Raw genomic sequence first — 22,596 nt, forward strand, 5'->3', positions numbered from 1 at the left:
CTAAGGAGCCACACAACTGGCTTAGAAGATAGAAACCACATGCATTGAAGTGAGTGCCCAGCACAGCAGCATGAACAGGCTGCCTATCATGGCATTAACATTCTTGCTGGAAAGCAGCGCCCCAGCCAACACAGCCCTCCCCATACCCCTTTGCTTCTAGGTGGGACCATATGACCAGTCCTCACTGAAGCATCATGAGCAGAGTGTGTGGGTCACTTCTGGTAGAAGGGGGGAGTAACAATAATTATTATCCTCTTCCTCCTATGTAGTATTGTCATATCACTTCCCCAAATGTTGTTCCTTCTCAGAGAATGCTGTTCCCATCTATATTAACTTGCTATCACTCTGAAATCATGCTTCAGAGGACTTGGATAGAATCTGGCAACAGGTTTTGATTAAACACCAGCTGTGTACTTGACCAACACACACTAAGACAGTTCATCCTCTCTGTGTGGTCAGACTACCTACACAAGACAGGACAGCAAACTCCCCTGTGAGAGCAAACAGTGGAATTCTAGACCTTGGCTACTACTCATCATCGTAACAGGAGCTTAGGAAACTGAAAGGTCTAGGGTGATTAGATTAACTGAGGAGAAGAGCTGGCTCTCACAATAGATGCAACATCTGGGCTGATGAGGCTAAGGGGAGTGGCATTTCCAGAAGAAGAAATCAGATGAGCAGAGAGGATCAGAAAGTGGTCAGGTGGGGAGACAAGTGTGACTGCGATGGAGCCTCATGATGAGGAGGGAGAGGGTGCTGGACAGAGATGAAAAGGCCACATTTCGGTGGAAGGTAAAGAGGCGAAATGTGTGAACACTCACTTCAGATCCCATGGAATCCCATGGTGGGTGGGCCCAGGGAACGCACCGCATTAGCTCATACAGTGATGGTGAACAGCTTCCACTGCACTCCCTGCCGCCCTACCCGGTCCTCTTAATTGGTGGGACCTATTTAGAGAAGCAAGTGCCAAGACCAAATATGAATTTAAGAAGAGAGGAAAAAAAAAAAAAAGTAACCTTGATTGACTTGAGACAGCTACTACTGGCGGAGAATTGAAGAATGTTGGCACATTTGCAACATATTGGCTGACCCTAAAGGCCATTAATTCGGAAATGATTTCCTCCAAGGCTGTGGTTCCAAGGGCCAAGCACTGGGATGTTTAATGACTCAATGTGAAGCCAGATGACTCAATGTGAAGCCAAGATTAAAAACCAGGGCTCTACATGGGAGAGAGGGCAGATGGTTTATAAGGAAACTAGTGGGAAGAGCAGCTCCTGTCTTGACAGGTTGCTGAGATTAAACCAGAACTGCTGGCAGCCTCTTGCCAGCATGAGATCACCTGCCTGAGCCAACACACAGTGGGGCACGGACCTGGGCATCAGTGCAAGGAACCGTGTGTGTGTGTGTGTGTGTGTGTGTGTGTGTGTGTACACAGCTCTTCCCACTCTGCACTCATGACACAGCCATGAGCCTGCAATCAGCACAGTGGGCGCATGCACACCATGGGAACATGCAAGCACCCTTTCCTCCCTGAGGGCTGGATGTTAAACATTTACCAGCACACACAGCCAATACATAAGGGAGTGGGGGGAGGGAGGGAGGGAGGGAGGGAGGGAGGGAGGGAGGGAGGGAGGACGGGCACTGAGTAATGCGGGAGAAATATACTGATATTGTTTGAGCCGCTGGATCAAGCCGTCCCTGCATATGGAAACTACAAGACTTCTGTTTTGTTTAAGCAGGGGTAAAGTGAATCTTATGACTCTTGTCACCAAAGAATAGTGGAACCATGGGAGAATAAAGTCATGTGCTAAGGGTAGTCACAAGGAACTGAAGAATCTGGTCAGAGGCACAGCAGAAAGCAGTAGTTATGAGGGGCACATCATGGCACATCATTGGGTGGCACTGCTGAGCTCTCCTAGCTACCATGGACCTTCAGGCACCTGAATGCAGGAGGACAGGTCCTACTACAGCTGCTCTTAGGTTTCCACTCATCGAATTATAAATATGAATGGAGTGCCATGGGGTTAAGTTTACGCAAGGCTCTCTGAACACAGCAGGGAACACAGGCAAGGCCCCTGCCCTTGTGGACTGTCAGGGTGGGACAGACAGCAAAGAAGGGAATCCACAACCAGGAGCCTCTGAGGTGCTGACAAGTGCTGTGATGACAATAAAGGAAGTGATGGAATAAAGAGTGAAGGAGAAGGCACAGCCAGGGGGGGCAGAGGAGGTGGCATCTGAAAGAGACCTGTTGGCCAAGGCAGGCTCAGCCATGCAGAGACAGGGAGGAGCAGCCAGAGGAGGAACAAAGGCCCTGAGGGAGGAATCAGCCTGAAGGCCAGTATGACGGGGTGTGACAGCAAGGGGAGGGTGGAGAGAGATGGGGCCAGAGCATGGGGAAGCCCCAGATCACACAGAGCCTGAGGCCACCATCAAAGAGTGTGCAATGGGGTTCTAAGCAGCGGAGTGATTGGATCTGATTCATCATCCCATGAGGCTGAATAGTCCTCTAGAACCAGACACAAACACACACAGTCATGAGCTAGTTTTCCTTACGACTCAAGAAGCTGGCTTCAAATAAAGATGTCCTTGCCTTTGTGCACACTGGGGGCAAGAACATGAGGCTGACCAAGAAGAGACAGCCCAAGGCCTACATAATTGAGGCTGAAACAATGTCCCCAGAACCCTCTCACCCATGATCAACCATTTCCTTGACTGTCAAGTCATCTTTTCTGAAGCCCAGGAAAACCAAGACCCTGAAGTGAGAGCATGAAGTACGTGCAGTGGCAAACTGTTAAAGAATTTGTTCCCAAGCCTCCCTCATTTGAAATGTCAAGTTCCTTCCAGTAAATCTCCCAATTACTCTGATCACCACTGGCAACAGGCCATTTCTTCTCCCACTATCCCTGAGCCTATGGCAGATTAATTAAAGGGGAACGCCAACAGGAGCTTGCAGCCTTAAATCCATCACTACAGGATGGGCCTGTGGTGGCTGGGACAGATGACAGAGGAGTGAACCCAACAAGAGGGAGGGTGAGAGGATGAGCCTCACATAGCAGCAGCAGCAGCAGCAGCAGACACTGCACATTTGGAAAGACAGAGTCCGGAGAAACACCGCCCTCCCCGAGGACAGAATGGATGCCATATCCAGTAAGGAACTAACAGTTGGTCAGGACCATATAAGCTTTCAAAAAGAAACTCAAGCTGGAAAACAGAGGCAGGGGATTGGTGCAGTTATTGTTATAATCAACAAGAAGTTCAGAGTTGAACTATCAGTTATAATCAATAAAAAGTTCAGAGTTGAACTATCACATCAGATACAGCTGAATTCAAGGCCTCAAAGAACCTGATCAGACTTGGTTCCTCTCTGCCTCTCAGTTCAGCTCCTCTCTATATGTGATGGCCTCATCCACAGCCTCCAAGGCCCAACAGAGAGGAAGAACCCTTCCTGTGGCCTACCAGAGCCTGAGACCCAGCGAGAGCACCAGCTAAGATCAAGTGCAGGACAGAGGGTGGAGCCCCACCTCTGACACTGATTGAGGATGCTGGTCATATGAAAACCGGAGCAAGTGGGACAGGTGCCACAGAGGACACAGATGCCCACTACAACAAGAGTTAGCAAAGGCATATTTGCAGAATGTTCTTTCATGATAGAAGTAAGCTAACTAGTTCCAGTGCCCATAAAATCAGGATGCTGTTGTAATGCATCACTCTACCCAATTGAGAATCTCAGCAATCAGGTAGGAGGTGGGGAATGAGGCTGAAGGCATTACTGTGGTGGAGGTCTCCTCACAGGCACATGGCCCCAGGATAGAGGCCCTTCACCAAGAGCTGTGATGACTGTAGCTACTGAGGGGCCTCCTGAGAACAGTCCTAGGGCAGTAGTGCTGGGGCAGAAGTATGGTTCAGTGAATGGACAACTCCTCCATTGCAACTGACAATCTGGAGAAAGGCTAATCACTTTTCTATCTACTTGTATTCTTGATTAATAATATTAGTAATGACTAACATTTACTCAGAACTTCCTCTATGGTATGCTGTCTACATGGATTGCCTCATGAGATAGACATTATCAATGAGTCCTATTTTATAGATGAGAAATGGAGGTGAAGAGAGATTAGGAAACTTAACCAGAGCTGGGCTGGAAGCTAATCAGCCTAAGTCCAGAGCTTGGATCTCTGCCGTGTTGGCATTCTGCTGCTCCCACCCCTAGCCAATGCAACGTAATCATGCTGCTAGGTTATAAGTGGTGTCCTAAGACTCTAGACTTAAAATCCCCTAAGTACACAAATTGATATGACTGTTAATAATCTAGCAAATAAGTCTTACAATATTAGCTTAACAAGAATACACAGCAGGGTTTTCCATCTAATTAATTTTTCAGAATCCTGCTTTTCTAATTCATCTGCATATGCACTGGTTACCTGTTGAGTGTCTACTATGTGCCATGCACAGGAGTGATAAAATGCAAAGGCTTAGCCCCCTCCCACCCAGGCTGGTCTCCCCCTCACCTTCAGCTGTTTGACCTTCTCTTTTCAGCATCTGGACAGCTCCTACATACTTCTTCAGCTGGACTTTGAGCACCTCATTTTCCCTGTAGGTAGAAGAATGTTTAAAAAGATATTTTTAAAAATTGGCAATTAGACTGAAGGCCGGGGTTAGGAGAGGGGTCTGTGTGAAAAAATGAGTTAGCAAAGGCACATGTGCAGAATGCCTTCAAGAACTGTTCTTTCATGATGGGAATGAGCTAACTGGTTCCAGTGCACATAAAATCAGGATGCTGATGTGCTATGCTCAGGTAATTTGAATCTATCAATCTGTTAGGTAACTATTTTGTGCCAGGCACTCTGTAATATACTCTCCATTTACAGAAGAACAAGCCAAGTATTGTATATTCAACCTGGGGAATACTCTTAATATTTTTATTAACTATAAAATATATGTTTTTTATATTATAAAAAAGATATTCATTATTTGCCAGGCATCATATGAAGTCTTTAGGTATCTCATTTAATCCTTCCAAGTATTATCAGGACATCAATTTTAGAGATGAGGCATAAAGAGGAGAAGCAGTGGACAAAGTCTATCCCACCCCCCATGTAAGATCATGCTGTGAAGCATGGAATTCAGGCTAAAAGACCCCACTCTGCTCAATTTCCTCTCCAGGTACACTGGCTAAGAAAAAGAATATGGGGATCAGGGGCAGAAAACCACCATTTGTTGAGTATTTATGACATAGCTCAGACTATACATATATGACCTTGATGAATCAAGCACACACTCATTCATTTATTCATTCTTCATTCAGTGGGAAAATGTTTATTAAATGCCTATGATATGCCAGGCATAATGACACTATCATATTCTTCCCATGTTATAGCAGAGAATTGGGGTATGGATTAGGTCTCCAACCATAGTCACAAGTAAGGCACACTAAAGAGATCCAAACCCAGGTCTGTCGGCACCTAAGGCTCAGGAGAGCTGTTCTCTGTCTCCTGTAGGATTTGGACTTGGCTGCTTCACCAGCTACCCCAGACAGAGGTGCCTCCTCCCCATTTCTTGTTCTGCTCCTCCCCTCAAAGCCCTTATGCCTGAATGCTTTTGAATGAGCTAGAGCATTTCCTCACAGCAAAATAGCTGTAAGATTGGGTTTCTTTTATGCTTATAAAAATAAATTTAAAAGTAAAAATGCTCACTTTAAAATACTCAATTAGAACACATTTAAAAAAGAAATGCGAAAATCAGCTGAAAATCCACAGCCTTGAAAATAAACCCAACATTTTTATAATTTTTCTATCATACCCCTCACTAGACATACATACACACACACACTCCTAAATATAATTTTATGTGGATGAAACATCTTTCACACTCCTTTAATTTTTTTCTGTTTGAAGTGTTATTCCCTTGTTTACTGTTCCACTCACCATTCCCCATAGTAATCAATGTTAAAAACCTGATATACATATTAATGCTGCCCTCCATGCTCAGTCACTAACTACACACCTGATATACTCAGGTAGTTGCCTTTATAAAACAGGATTATAAATTTTTCTACAACTGGGTTTGCCTCATTTAAGAGCATAGTTTACTCAGGGGAAAGCCTGAGACCGCCCATCGCTGGCTCTGCCGTCTGCTTTCAGTGCACTTGATGATATCTTCGCCCGCAAAGACAATGCTATGTTTGCATTTTGCTTTTCTGCACTACTTTGGCAGAAAGAACATCTGCACCAACTGCAGACACTACCATATACTCAGGGGTCCCCTGAGAACTCCACATTCATCTCAGAAGCTTTAGAGGAAAAGTACAGAGGAGCCCCTTCATTAGCTTCCTCCCCCTAGACAGCCTGCCATGGTGTTCCTACAGGTATCTGCACTTTCTCCGTCTGTGATATGAATAGCAAACATATGAAACTCAACAACTAACAGGCCCTGAAAAGGCCTGTGGGAGAAAAAAATATTCCCTGATGTATGCGGATTTACAGCTTGTTTCCTTGGGTTCCTTAACCAGAGTTTTGTCACTTATCCCAGGCTAGCCCTAATCTCCTCATGTGAATTCAAGTCACATATGACCTGAAAACTAAGGAAAGGACATTTATATGCACTTCTATGTGGTATAATTTAACATGGTTTGTGGCAGAGCATCCCCCAAGAGGCAGGCTGGCAGGCTCACTCCAGTCGGCTGACAAGGTGCATCACATCTACATCTGGCTTCTCTGTCTCATTTGCTCACACCACACAGGCTGACCCTCGGCTCCCTTATTCTTCTTCGACTCAGCACTGAAATAAAAAAGGGCTGCTGTCTTCCAGTTTGGATCAATCTTTTTAATAGAGTCTTAAGACTATCTGAATGTCTTAAGGTGTGAATATCACACCTAACAGATAAAACCCAAGATCTTTAATATAAATCTGACTTCCATCAAAATGAGGAGGAACCATGTAGGATATATCAAACCACTGGGTCAGACACCTTTGAGAGCCATAAACTCATCCCAGCCCAGTTTGTATGAATGAACTTGTTTGCCTTTGGGGGAAATGAACACTTCCAGGTGCCTGGAACTGCTTCTGAATAAAACTCAAACACCTGGAGGACACACTGGCTGCTCCAAAAAGGCAACTGGCTCCTGATTCCCATCCTGCAGCAGGATGAGGCCCTTTTTTAAAAAAAAAAAAAAAAAAAGTAATTTTAGATTCACATGAAATTGCTAAGACAATAGCAAGAGGTTGGCCTTATGGTCACACCCTATGTAACTATGGGGCAATGGCAAACGAAACTCTGACAACGTGTGTGCATGGTCCTATCAAGTGCATAACAGTCCTCTGCCCAGCACACCCATACAATGGAACACAGACTTAAAGGACCACTGCAGGTCCAGCAACGAGTAAAGCAAACCAGGAACAAGTAAAAGAGGGAAGAGGGGATGGGCGGCTTTGGCAAACTACAGAGCCCCATCAAGAGATATTTTAGCCCCAAGAAAATAATTCCTAGGCTCTAGACAACTAATCTGCAACCAGACTTAATTTGGAAACAGAAGTACAGAATTCATCATTCTTATCATTACCCAGGTCTCTGTTGTGATTATCAAAGAAAAATGCCTTTTCATTTGATACTTCATGAGACAACAGAATGGATCAATTAATTAAGCACATCCTACCTATGGAAGGCCTCAGAATTACAATAATGACTGAGGCCCATCTCATCAGAGCCCTTCGACCCAGCACAAGTCACGAGCCAGGAGTCTGTCAGTCTAAATAGGTGAGAGGCAAGGTGAGCAACAAGACCAAACCTGACCAGGGCTCTGGTGCCATCAGCACCCACCTTAGCCCAGCTCTCTGTCTTCAGAGCCTGGGCGCCTAACCTCTTCACTATACACTGTGCTGCACCTGTGTGTCAGGGGGAGGATGTTTACATGCATGTGCACATGTATGAGAGAGTGAGAGCAACAGAGCCCAGAAGGTTATATACATCTGGCGGGTTATGAAGCTACTGGGGGGCAGCCATCCCTTGGTCTTCTCTTTCTCTGGTGAGGCATCTCCCCTCCTACACCCGTCTACACTGGTGGCAGGGGAGTGAGTGAGCCTGTGAGGACAAGACCTCTGAACAAGGAAGCACAGATGGCTGGCGCCCTGTCAGCTACATCTTAGGGCAGGGGTCTTCAAACTACGGCCCGCGGGCCACATGCGGCCCGCAGAGGAGTCTGATCCGGCCCGCCAGGTTTTTTGGGCAGTGAGCGCAGCCGAGGTGTTACAGTAGGAATTAGTAGTTCATATAGTCCGGCCCTCCAGCTCTCTGAGGGACCGTGATCTGGCCCCCACTTTAAAAAGTTTGAGGACCCCTGTAGGGCAACTTTCCTTCCTATTTCATAGGACTTGCCTCCTCTCTGGCCCTAAGGTGTGCTGGCTCAGCAGAAGATCACCTACAACACCTGGCTCTTTTTGCAACTAACGGAGTGATTTCATTAAGAGTCCATCTGAAAAACCATCCAGAAAAGTTGGGGGAAGGGGCGCTGTTACTGGCAGTGTTTCCCAAAGTGAGGTACGCGTACCCCCAGGGGTACGGGAAGAGTTTGGTGGGAGAACGTGTTGCGATGAAATTTGGTGGGAATATGCACTGCACCGTGCTTAGCTGCGCCTAATTCTACATTCTCATGAGTACGAGGGATACTCAGCGTTATGAAAATTATAGAAGGGGTACATATATGTCAAAAGTTTGGGAAACACTGCAAGGAACCATCAGTGCTGACCTTCCAAAATGGGCTTCCTGGGAGTCCTGAGGGTTCAACCCGTTTCTCCACCTCCATCCCCGAGTCATCACTAGTGCCACAGGGACAGCTGATGTACTTCCCACCCTCTGCTCTGTGGCCAGTCAGGGGCCCACATCTGTCAATGGCTGTGCTCTCCCCATAGATTTCGTCTTTCAGCTGCAAATCACTCATCTGCCTCACGGGAGGACTACAAAAGCTAAAGCCACACCTGTTAGAGCACGGACAACACCAAATGCTGACGAGGATGTGGAGCCACAGGAACTCTCATTCACTGCTGGTGGGAAGGCAACATGGCGCAGCCACTTTGGAAGACAGCCTGGGGGTTCTTACAAAACCAAATACACTCTGACTATGTGATCCAGCAACCTGGCTGCTTGGTATTTACTCAAGGGAGTTGAAAACTTAAGTCCACACAAAACCTTGCACACAATATTTAGCAATTTTATTCATAATTGCCAAAACTCGGAAGCAACCAAGATGACCTTCAATAGGTGAATGGATAAACAAACTGTGGTGCACCCAGACAATGGAATATTATTCAATGGTGAAAAGTAATTATCTACATAGCCATGAAAAGACAGGGGGGTGAGACTAAAATGTATATTTCTAAATGAAAGAATTCAATTTGAAAAGACTATAAACTTGGAATCCAACTATATGACATTCTGAAAAAGGCAAAACTGTAAAGGTCAGTGGTTGCTAGGGGTTGTGGGGAGGGATGAATAGGTGGAACATGGGGGATTTTTAGGGCAGTGAAATTAATCTGAGACAATAATGGTGGGCACAAGTCATTAAACATCTGTCCAGACCCACAGAATGAACACCACCAAGAGTGAATCCTGATGTACACTATGGACTTTAATAATGATGTATCAGAATTGGTTCATCAATTATAACAAATGTGCCCTACCAATGCAAGATGTTAATAAGAAAAACTGGGAAAGAAGGCAATGAAGGAGTGAGTATAAGGGAACTCTCTGTTTTGGTCATGTTTCTGTAAATCTAAAAACTGCTCCCAAAAAGCCACCTGTCACCCTTGTCATTTGCCAAGAGAATTGCTGAGACTCCCTGTAGGTACCTGTGTCTGTGGGTATCTACAAACCTGGCTGACCCTCCCTTCTCTCCAGTCAGCGCTGAACAGTCAGCTCCTGCGAGTGTCATGTCGTGGTGAAGATGAATGAGGCTGCGAGTGCAGACACATTCTGTGGGAGACAGTGCAGCGTTCATCCTGGCACGGGGCTGAGAGGTGAAACACCTCAGAAATAGTGATGGGGCCGGAGCTGGCGGCCTGAGGAAAGTGGGAGGGGAACACGCAGTCTGGGGAAAATGACTTTTCAGCTTTGACTGTTGTATTTTGCAGTGATCATGACCTTGAATATTTGGGAGTTGCTGTCCATACCATAAAGCCAGGAGATTTATGCCTCCCTGCCTGCCTTTGTTGGCGGCTGCGAGGGACAGACAGTCACTTTTACAGACAGCCTGGTCACTTAGCCGTGCTCTGACAGTGGTCAGGTGCAGTTATGGATAGTGCCTCCCTCGCGCCAGAGTCTGGGTTGGGAAAGCAAATTCCTGTAGTTGTATATTACTGTGATGTGTTTTGTTTTTGTTTTCTGTTTTGTTTTTGAAGTTTAGAATTCCTTTACTGTTCTTATAGTCCTTAGATTGCATCCCTCTAAAAAACGTTATACTTAGCATCATTTGAAAATAATTCCATTTTGGGGTGATAATGTTAAGAGTTGGATATATAGTTATATTCTGGGTGTTGTTTCTAAACACTTATATTAACTTAGTTAATCCTTATGACTGCCCTATGAAGTAGGTTTAGTTGTTATCCGTATTTTACATGAATATATTTTTTGCTCTCTTGATTTCAGGTTCATTTGCATAAACAAGAAAATAGTACTATTTTGTTTTGTCATTATGGTTTGATATAGGGAAAATGGCAGATAAAAATTGAGGAAAAGGAAAATTTTGACTAGGAAATTAGATGGTATTTATAATTTGGGACCCTGAGGATAGTGTAAGTATATTGTGGTTCTGAAAGGGGAGCTAAGGCACAATAGACAATAAATTTTTGAAATATGTATAAAAGACGGACCAAGTACCAATCTTATAATTTTTGTATATAACTGCTGTGCCCTGTAGAACTTCACCCCTCTGGACAATGAGAGGGAGTTCTAGCTAGAAAAAAAACAGATAAAGTGGGGTTCTATACTTAACTTATCTGTTTAAAGAGCCAAAATAGAGGATAGTTTTCCGTAAATAACACTACTTAGAAAGTTTATAATTCACTTTTAACCTTAATTTGGTTAACTGAGGTTCAACTCAATTATATATTCACAGATTCCTCCACATTTATACCAGTATATGACCATTCAGTAATGTCACTTATGTATGTGTGAAAATGTGTATAATATCAAATTTTATTACACTGTAACAGGATCCCAAGTTCAGAACTTATCCTTAACTTTCACAAGCATAACATCTTTTATTAAATGTTTAAATCTTAATGAAAAATTAGAAAACAATGCACCTGGAATCATCAAAACCAGTTATAATTTACATTACTGCTTGGCAAAATATAATGTCCAAACCAGTGAATTAACTGTAATATTTTGATGGCTGTGAATTACCAAACGCACTTCACAGGGTCGCTGGTTTTGAGTAATTATCCTTTGAGTGGTGCTGTCTGGAATTAAGGGTTGTTTGTTCTGACATTGGGGCAGGCATAATTGCTTTGACTTACAAACATTAATTACTGCAGTCACTGGAAGCTGTTTGAGAGGTACATGATTTGCTTCCTTTCCTGATGCTTTTAAAGAAAATGGCAGGGTGGCCAGCAGGTGTGTTTGGGTCGAGGGTGGGAGTTGGCAAGGCTTTCTGGAATCCTCAGATGAACGTGTGAATACTTCTCTTCGTCTCCCCTGTACCCGCCCTCCCAGTCTGGCCATCCTCATTTCTTGCCTGGGTGGGTGCTCAGTTACAGTAGCTGCCTTCTGGCCTGCACACTTGCCTGTTTCCACGCCTCCCCCACTCTTTGTTTTTCCCACATAGTATGTCATTCCCTTGCAACTGGGTGCCCTTCAGGCTTAAACTTTACACTAATTTCCAAGCCTCAGGCTCCTCAGGATTTCCCCACATCCGCTCCCTGCTCCAGCATCCCGCCCCGCTCCAGCATTAGCGACTTCCCTTAGTTCCAGGGTGCAGACTGGTCTTAGGCCTTTGCCCTGGCTCATTCCTTTGCCCAGACCTTGCTACTCAAAGTGTGGTCCAAGGTCTGGCACAATTGGCATCCCTAGGGCACTTGGTAGAAATGCCGAGTCTCAGGCCCTACTTATCTCATTTTAGCCCATAATCATAAAATATTACCATAATCCACACTTGATCCAATGAGGAATGGGGGCTCAGTGGGGCTGGTTGACTGAAGTGGACCTTGGACTAGTGTCTGGGTGACCCCAAAGTCCACACCTTCAGTACAAGGCCAGGGTTCTTCCTATGTGGTCAGAGGATGGAGGATCTCCTACAATGGAATCCCCTGGGGGCTCATTCAAAGATCCCGTCTCCCCCACAGCATTGCTCTTCCCCTTCCTGAATAGTTCCATCCAAAGCCAGGGAGAGTGATCAAATAAGGTGAGAAAGCCAGAGGTCAACACTATGGTGTTAGATTGGAGTTCAAGGTTCAGTGTAAACTCATAGGGCATTTCAAAAGGACAGAGATGCCAGCAACAAAGCTCCCCTGGACAAAACTGGGACGATCTGAACTTCAAAATAGTGACAACAATGGGTTATGAGCTACTGAATATAATAGAAATCAACAAATCCATAAATAATCAATGGAAAGTCTAATGCAGAATGAGATATTTACAAAGGCTTCAACCACCTCCCTGCACAATACTTAACTGTAAAAGAAAAGAGATTAAGTTCACAGTGGAGAAGGGTGGCAGACACCACCTTAACCAGTTAACACGATGAGTAATGAAACAACTGAAGCCACTGTGCACCAGCCGCCAGGACAGATATTCCTATCAAAGATGCAGACGCAGAATCAAACCACAAGGAAATAGTAAACCAACAAATTGGGGGCCATCCTGCAAAATAAATTGGCCCGTAATCTTCAAAAAGGTCAAGGTCACAAAAGTCAAGGAAAGCAAGAAATAGTTCCAGACGGAAGAAACGTGACAACTAAACGCAACAAGTCACTTTGGACTCAATCATTTTGCAAAAGAAACGATCAGTGCAAGTTGGATGTGAGGTGACTTGAGCTGTGTGGTGTCTCATCAGCCAACTGGAGCAGAGGAGACGGAAAGGGAAGCCATGAAAAGCTTGTTTGATTTTTAGTGCTCACTCCCCATTCCCATCATTTCACTATTTAATAATCCCCATCTCATTAGCCACCTGGTAAATTCCACTCAGAATGGCATGCTGGCCCCCACATTTCATATCAAGAGCCAAGGAAACAGCCCAAACAACGCCAGTAATGCAGGAGGGTAATTAATTGCAGATGACACACACCCAAAATATGCGAACACAACAGGAAAATTGCAGGGCTCCAAGTAATAACAGGCGGAAGCATACTTGACTGTCATTTCACTCCTCCAAGCTCCTTCAAGTTACTTCTTGGGGCATCTGTATATGAAGAAGGCAGCTCGCTTCAGTCCTTTGTGCCAAAACGTCCCAGTTTGCTCTGAGCCCTAGCAGGTTTGGCTCAGTAGATAGAGCATTGGCCTATGGACTGAAGGGTCCTGGGTGATTCTGGTCAAGATCACATGCCTGGGTTGTGCACTCGATCCCCAGGAGGGAAGTATAGGAGGCAGCGGATCAATGGTTCTCTGTCATACGTTTCTCTCTCATCACTGATGTTCCTATCTCTCTCTCCCTCTCCCTTCCTCTCTAAAATCAATAAAAATATATATTTTTAAAAAAGAGTGTTTGCTTTGAGGTCAGACAGGCTGGCTCTGCCTCTGTGTGATCTTCTGCAAGTCATTTAACCTATCTGGGCCCTGGTTTTATCACCTTTAAAATTGGATGATAAAAATACCTACTTCAGAAATTACAGGGAGAATTCAAACACATGTATATTGGTGAGTGCACATAAATACAAATACATGTAAAGTGTCTGGCATATAGTAAGTACTAATATTAGCTATTATTTTTTATAATCACTACTACTGCTATCATTAGTCATAAATTATAAATCAGGATCCCACTGTAGTCCAACCCAAAGAGGTCTGTTTTCTCCAGGTAAGGGAAGGACTAGGGAAGGTCTGGAGTGATCCCTGAAAGTCTTTTCAGGTTGGCACCAATACCGAGTCCTCTTCCCCCAACCTGTCCCCTAGCCACCTCGATGCATCCCAGAATTCAACCTCAACTCCTCAGGAATTACTCGTCTGATTTCCCTAGACTGGTGCAGGGATGTAGCATTTCCCACATTAACTGGGAGTTGAAGGAGCCTCCCACCAAACTGGGCTTCCATGAGAGCCAGTGTGTAGCGCCTTAAGGTCCTCCAAGTGACACCTGCCCTGAGGAAGAGTGCATGCAGTAGTATCCCTGCAGGGGAGATAAGAGTGACTCCCAGCGGCCACCTCCCCAAGAAGAAAGAACAGGCAAGAGGAGCAGATGTGACGCGCAAACTGACTCCTGATGGGCCCCACGAAGAACCAGACGCTGTACAGGAGCAGAATACAGACTGCAGAGCTGCAAGCCTACCCGGCGGTTTCAGAGCCACAGGCTGCAGGAGCCAGCCAGGCAACAAAGGACTGAAGCAGGCCGGGAAATGCACACTGGGCATCAAGTGAGGGTGGAAGTTACAGTGAAGCAGAGAGTGGGTGCCCATCTGAAGGGGACATCCCTGACTCACGTTCTCACATCCTTTAAGACCAGCTGGAAATGTTGGTTTCTCTGTGAAATGTTGAGGTCTTAAAAACACGGATTAACATAACTATATCTGTGAGACAAATTCTGCCTGGGGCCACGAGTGCCACCTCCGCCATTAACCTTCACCTCTTGGTATCAAGCTTTGCCATCTGTAAGACCAGAAATCTACTTACTAGTGTCCCTTTATTAGGCCAAGAGGAAATAGAGGTAAAACCTTCAAGATCCTGAATAAAACACCTAACCTGAACCTAAGCATGAGGAAACGGCTGGCAAACCCAAATTTGGGCTGTTCTACAAACACCTGGCCAGAAGAGAAATGCAAAAGAGTCAAGGTCGTGAAAACCAACGGAGCTGTGAAGTGGTCCAGATTAAAGATTAAAAAGCCGGATGATTTAATGCAGTGCCTGGTTCTGGCCCAGATCCTGGATCAGGCAAAGAAAATGGCCATAAAAGGCTTAATTGGCCCAATTGGTGAAATATGAGTATGGGCTCTACTCTACATAATAATACTGCATCAGTGTTAAATTTTCTGAATTTTACCATCGCACTGTAGCTTTGTGAGAAAGTACCCTTCTTCTTAGGAAATACAAGTTCTTAGGGGTAAAAAGTCATGATGTTTACAACTCTTAAATAGAATAGGATAAAGGTTTAGATGGGTAAAAATATAAGTTGATAAATCCATCTTAAATGTGGCAAAATACAATTCATGAATCTGACTAAAGGGTACATTGGAGTTCTTTTACTACTATTACAATTCTGCAGCAAAATTAAGATTATTTCAAGATAAAAAGTTTTTAAATAAATTCTTTAGAAAGAAAGGTTCCCACTCAACAAAAATATGGGTTTATAACAACCCACAGAGAAAACTGAAAGGGTTGCCAAATAGCTCGTAATTGGCACTGAAAAGCTAAGAAAATGAGTTTGGTAAATATAAACACAGCATATAAAATAGTACCCAGGAACACCAAGGCCCAGCCACTACTATTACTTTGATAAATACCAGAGTCAGAGGGATGCAGCTCACAAAACCTGCCCATCTCCATTGTGAGAAGCAGGACCGCTGAGACAGAGCCCAAAACACTCCACTCGGGTCTGTGAGTGAGGGGTGTAGTCACTATTATAACCCGCCGCCTGCCCAGGAGGGAAGGGGGTTGGGCCTAGAATGGCCCCTTTCTTCCAAAGAGGCGGCCTGCTGCTGGGACTTGATCTGCTGTAGAGGAGCTATTGTTACAGACACAGCATTGGAGAGAGACATCCCACATCTGAATACCAAGTTGAAAACTCAATTTAGCTCTGGAACAAGTCACAATAGTCTCATCAAATCCCAGCCTCCTGAGACCTCAGGCAGAAAATGTGGACTGTGAATGAAGCAAAAATAAAAAGGTAACAACAGGGAAGCCAATAAACAGAGTGAAAGCAAGACATGGGCTACTACAGGAGGGGGGATACCGCTCCTCCAAGCCCCAAGGAGTGTCTGGCTTGCAGACGTGCTCTGTTGATCCTCAAAGTGTTTGAATGTGGATGTGGATGTGATGTGGCTTTTAATTAGGTGACAATAATTAAAATCAAGACATTCCCCTTAAAGGCCTAGTTTTCCAACTCCTTGTCAAAACTTCTAGTGCCTAACCACACAACATGCCCTTGAGGTCGCAGCAGCTGGCACTGACTAGTTGCCACTAGAGGACAAGTGCTGTCCAGTTCCCCAAGAACCCCACCCCCTTTTTGCACAGGTGCTTCCTTTATGCACTTCCACTGCCCACCTGGCCCCTGAAGGAATTCCAGTTTCAGACCCACTACTGCACATGAACCCTGACACTCTGACAAATTCCAGAGACAGCTATGGGATAAGAACCTCAGGATCAATGCAAGCACATGCCAAAAAATCTATGTGGCTTATGGTTCAGCAACCACGACAAAACTATCACTGGCCTCCTCAAAAAAGCACACTTGCCTTTATGCAAATCAAGTCAGTGCCCAAACCTGAAAGGGTTCCTATGATTCCAGGAAACTGACCAGGCGGGGCTTGGTGAGTGTGGGAGGGAGGGAGCTGGATGCTGGCTGTTACAAAGGTGAATAAAACTCCTAAGAATAAAGCAGGAAGGTCTAGGAGGCCTGACCGAGTCCGGATTGCTTGTATTTGTAACATGGCTATTGGGCCATGAGTTCCTCCAGAACAGGAACCTGGCCCTGCGCAGTCTGCGTTTCCCCAAATCCTGCGGAGGGAGGGCCTGGCACAGTGTTCAGTCTGAAGGATGGTCCGACGCCATATCAAAGGAAGTTCACAGACCTTGTCTGGACCATTAATGTAGGGGGAATGGCTAAAAGAGAGACCTTAGATCAATTAGGGAATTGTGAAAATGGACTGTATGTTAGATTAGGGAATGATTGTTGATTTTTCGGGCATGATAACAATATTGTGGAGACTTATGCTTGGGAAATAAATAGGGAGATTTAGGGGTGAAGAATCACAAATCCTGAAACAACTTTCAGTTAGTACAGAAAAAAATACCTAGTTTTGTGTGTGTGTGTGTGTGTGTGTGTGTGTGTTCATAATAAAAGACTAGAAATAAAGACAGGTGTGCAAAGTATGAAGTGAATCTTGGTGAAGGGTACGTGTACCCAAGGTCATTGTCTTGCGTAGGTTTGAAATGTTTCAAAATAAAAAGTTAGGAAATGTCTTTAAAAATATAAAATGTTTGATGAATAAATAAATCCATAAGCAAAGCTCAAAATGACAATTCTATGCCCCAGTGAGGGTGAACAGATGAAGCCACTCAGATTGGAGGCAACTGGCTGGAGACTCCTGCCACCTCGGCCCTCTGGCAGCCCCGAGGGCTGAGGCAATTACTCTCGGGCCCACGCGCCTCCCCAGCAGTCTGGCTGGGAAGCTCTGCTCATAATGAACGAAGGCTGTTAGGAGCCATCAGCGTAATCACTTTTGTGAAGCAAAATGAGCTCTGATCCACAGTAACCAATCTGCCTATTACCAGCTGACAGTTCACCTTCAATTTCACCCTCACTGTAGCTTTCTACTTTTGTTCTTTGTCTGGTGGGATGGTATTATGGGGAAGTTTATTAGCATTATTTTAAATTCCTATTTAACCAAAAGCCTATAGATAAGGTAACAAGTTATCCCCACAAACCCCAAAATAGAACCAGTAAGGACAAACCAATAGCCACACGGTCTATATGGCACTGCCATCTGTGCAGGAGAATACAGAAGCCACAGGGCATCTGATGAGATATCCTGAGAAGAGAAGCCCAAATCACCAACAGGTATTCCCTGAAAGGAAAACACGCTGGGCCAAGTGAAGAACTACAGTCAGACTACTGATGAGTGCAAGGGTCCTATATGTAACATTGAAGGGACTAACACAGCTGGCCTCCATTATTCTCAAACCTGGCCCGCTAGGACATCCAGGACTATTTTCCATCCTATTTGAAAGTCGTTTCAGTGAAAGAGGAAAAACTGCTTGAGTGGAATCATAACTGTGAAGTACAGAGACACGAGAGGTGAAGGAAAGAAAGGTTATTGATAAAGGAAGAGGAGGAAAACAGAGGCAGAAGTTTCAGCAAATGGGTTGCCATAAACCTGATCACTACATGAAAACAACAGAAGGGAAGCTCTGTGAAGTTAGTAAAAGCTGCCGTCAACTCACCTCCCTTTAAAAGTTTAGCTTCTTGCCAAAACTGGTTTGGCTCAGTGGATAGAGCGTCTGCCTGTGGACTGAAAGGTCCCGGGTTCGATTCCAGTCAAGGGTATGTACCTTGGTTGCGGGCACATCCCCAGTAGGGAGTGTGCAAGAGGCAGCTGATCGATGATTCTCTCTCATTGATCTTTCTAACTCTCTATCCCTCTCTCTTCCTCTCTGTAAAAAAATTAATAAAATATATTTTTTTTAAAGTTTAGCTTTTTTACTACATTGAAACAAGGATGTATCCAGATAAAATCCCAGACAAAGTTATAAGAAGAAGAGAATAACAAGTAGAATATATCTACGGATAATGAGGGCATTCCAGAAATACCCATGTAACTGTAACCTTCTATTTCAAACCAAGCTAAAAGACAATATGGAAATGATACAAAATATGAAACAACATAAACCAGAATTAGAAAAACTCAATAAAGAGGTGATAAAACTCGGGAAAGTTAAAGAAAACATTTCAGAAATAAAGACCAACCGAGATAGAACACCTAGAAGGTGAAAAGAACAATCTTAAAAAAAAAAGACTAAAAGGAAATTTAAAAAAGGGATAAAAAAGACTTGAGAGAAAGTGACAAATATTAAAAACAGGCAAATAAGATCCAACATCAGAAAACAGAAGCTCCTGGAGAGAAAAACCAGAGGAAAGGAACAGATATAAAACCATGATTCAAAAAAAATGGTGTTGAAATAAATCTGAAACTATATATTGAAAGAGCATTCCATGTACCTGAGAATAATAATGCTGAAGGACTAACACCAAGACACAATCTAGCAGAATTCCTGAACTTCAGAGAAAGAGAAGAACTCCTTTGGGCAAATGACTTCTAAGGGGGGAAAAATGATTATCATCCAACTTTGACAGCAATGCTTCCCCAAAATGCAGTAACATATTTAAGATACTCAAGAAAATGTGAGCTAAGGATTTTAGAACCACCAAATTGATTTTCAAGAAAAGCACAAACTAGTACAACATGTAAGAACTTGGGTAATATGTTCCCATAAGCCCTCCCGAAAGAATCTATCAGAGAAAAATAAGCTTGAAGTAGTCAAAATGATAACAAGACAGCAACAGAATTGGTGGGAAAACTTATATAACTTATATCAAACTTACAGAACTAAAAATAAACAAGACTAAAGGGAAAAAATAAAGTCTGTTTGGACTATATTCTCAGGTCATGTAGATAGAGTGAATATTTTTCAAGCATAAAGAAGAATGGGGAAAGCATATGTGAAAATTTGTAACTATCCTCAGCAATTATATTGTTGCAGTATGACTGGTGTTATCTGAGACTTTACAGATTATTTACATATAGGAACATCTATAGATATACACACAAACATTTTTAAAATATATTTTTATTGATTTCAGAAAGGAAGGGAGAAGGAGAGAAAGATAGAAACATTAATGATGTTTTGTACTTTGTCTGGTGCCCATCCCACACTGGGGCTCAAGTCCCCAACCCAGGCATGTGCCCCCCATGGGAATCGAACCCGGACCTCCTGGTTCATAGGTCGACATTCAACCACTGAGTCATGCTAACCAGGCTATACAAACACATTTTTAAGATAAAATGTCACTATTGGCAATGCTATTGCCAATTCATTATGGCAGAGCTCTTTATTTAGCCTCTTTTATATTACATTTGTATGTGCTTTTCTCCTCACGTGAAGGACATTAAGATTATACAGGATGATTAGTATATACCATAAAAAACTCAGGTGCTTTATACCACAGCGTATACACAACAGACTCAGAATGCCAACAATACTGTTAAGAGTAGGGACTCAAGAAGTCCGTGTGCCCATATAGATAGAGAGCAAGGGCAAATATGCTCCACCGAAGTTACACATGCATATACAAATACCCAATTTTACAAAGAAAACTAAACACCATTCGAGTTAGTCTGAACTTTGCAAATTCCTTCCTATGACTTGGATGTAATTTCAGGGTCGATAAAGGCAGGTAACCCCCATCACAAAGTAAAGGAGAGGACCCCATGGTATACAGTTGGCCCAGGAACAACATGGGTTTGAACTTATAAGTGGTTTTCTTTCAACTGACTCATGTGTTGTTCAAGGGTCAAACCCACCTACAGTAGCTATAGAAGGATTTTCAACTGTGCAGCAGGTCAACGCCCCGACCCCCATGTTGTTCAAGGATCAACTGTACACTGGATAGTCCTGCTTTGACGGGTCCCTGGTGCATCTGAGTACCTGCCGTTATCCTCTCCACAATAAAAAGACAAAAATGCCTTTTAAACGAACTTCCTGTTTGTGCAGGGTTCCATCTTGTTTTTAGACCACAGGCCTCTTTCTTCAGGAGGTTTAGCCCTTTGTGGTCCTGGATTGATTTAAAGGCAGAGGACAGTTGGGATGATTTGTGGAATCTTGCAATCTGATTGGTGTCCTGGTTGAGGGCTGTGTTCCTTGGGACCAATGATTGTCTCTAGGTTCACTCTTAAATGAGTATCACTCAAGCCTCCCATCTCTTCACACAGCAATTAACAGCTTACACCAGCCCTCTTCCAACACAGCAACTTCCCACAGATCATGGGAAAGGGAGGAACAGTGTCAGAATAGACCAGAGGAGTCACCCACCACTCCACAGTGCCCTATGACCAGGAGATGTTCATTCCTGGGAGGCCCCTCATGTCTCCTCCTCTGGAGCTCGCAGATCTATGTAACCTCCAGCCTTGTATTTCCTGCCCGTGGTCCTCTTCCCATGTCCGATAAAAGCTGATCAGATGGCCCTACCCAATTTGGCTCAGTGGACAGAGCATTGGCCTGCAGACTGAAAGGCCCTGGGTTCAATTCCGGTCAAGGGCACATGGCCAGGTTTTGGGCTCCATCCCCAGTGAGGGGCATGCAGGAGGTAGCCAATCAATGATTCTCTCTCATTACTGATGTTTCTCTCTCTCTCTCCTTCTCCCTACCTCTCTAAAATCAATTTTAAAAAATAGTTTTTTGGGTTTTTATTGTTTTTGTTTTTAAAGAAAGCTCATCAGATGAAAATCTACAATGACACAGAGCCTATGTTAGCAACCTGGGAACGGCAGGGGCAATGAGTCTAAGATAAAGGGACTGTGGATCTTCGCTGGGGAGCTCTGTTCAATAACTAGAGAGAGCTACATCAGAGCAGGAAGGCCAAGACTACCAAGTCTTGGCTCCCAGTGTTCTCCTGACAAGAATGTGAGTTCCACAAAGGCAGAGAAATAATTAAACACAGTAAATGTACTAAAAAACACTAACCTGGATTCTTTAGGTTAGTGAAATTATAATGATGTGGCAACTGTACCCCAATAAAGTTGTTAAAGAATAAAAATAATTAAGTAATTGAGCATCTACTGTATACCGGGCACTGAGGAAAGCACTAGGATATGAGAAAATGATAACAAGGTCTGCCTCTCAAGACCAATATGGCTTTCATCAAGACCCTGCACAAACTAAGTTAGAAAACCCACAGAGTCATGAGAAGTCTAGTCACATTTGATTACTAAAACAGAGCCATAAAATCAAGTTGGTATCATTTCCAAGAAAATCCAGCCCAACTCCATTCCTATTCCATTTTACAGCTGAGCAAACTGAGACTGTGAGTAGTAGGAAGACAGGTAGCCAGTGGCCACACCCAACAGAGAGCCAAAGCTAAGATAAAAACCCAAGTAGCCTGCCCCCAGAACCTGAGCATATCTATCCCCACACCACACCAGTTTGATCACAAATCCAATCCTATGTAAGACATGTGCCTTCAACAATGACAAATGTGAGTCGCTGATAACAAACCAGGATCCTGCAGGAACCGTGAACATTAGCATGTGAATTATAATTACACAGCAGGGCTGACATAGAGTCAACCCCTTTCACACCAAAACATCACAATATACACATAATACCCAATTTCTGGAGCATACACTATTCCCATTTTTCAGAAAAGGAAACTGAGGCACAGAAAGGTTAATAAGCTTGTCCCAAATACTCACAGCTAATACTGGACCCAGGATTTGAACTTACACCTGTCAAAGCTGGGAGAAGAGACATCAGTTATAGTGTATTCATCTCCTAGGGCTATCATAACCAAATACCACTGGATCACAGTGGCTTGAACAATAGAAATTTCTCATAGTCCTGGAGACTAGAAACCTAATACTGCAATGTAGGAGGTTTGAATTCTCTAAGGCCTCTCTCTTGACTTGTAAATGCCTTTTCTCTGTGTCCTCACATGGTCCCTCCTCTGGGTACACATGTTCCCACTTCTT

General features: G+C 44.0%; 1 protein-coding gene across 3 annotated transcripts in view; it reads right to left on the reverse strand.

The window, feature by feature from the left end:
* The window catches only part of SNX29 (sorting nexin 29), a gene marked incomplete at its 3' end in the record, with an annotated part of 419,909 nt that overhangs the window by 240,192 nt on the left and 157,121 nt on the right, over nucleotides 1-22,596 (reverse strand). For all 3 annotated transcript variants that reach the window (XM_084881120.1, XM_084881121.1, XM_084881122.1), the window contains one exon: nucleotides 4,509-4,591. In XM_084881120.1, coding sequence (XP_084737246.1) covers nucleotides 4,509-4,591 — 83 coding nt within the window. The remainder of the gene's footprint in view (nucleotides 1-4,508; nucleotides 4,592-22,596) is intronic.

This window comes from Pipistrellus hanaki (genome assembly GCF_964339955.1).
Source record: "Pipistrellus hanaki genome assembly, chromosome: 4".
In the NCBI taxonomy this organism is placed as follows: domain Eukaryota; kingdom Metazoa; phylum Chordata; class Mammalia; order Chiroptera; family Vespertilionidae; genus Pipistrellus; species Pipistrellus hanaki.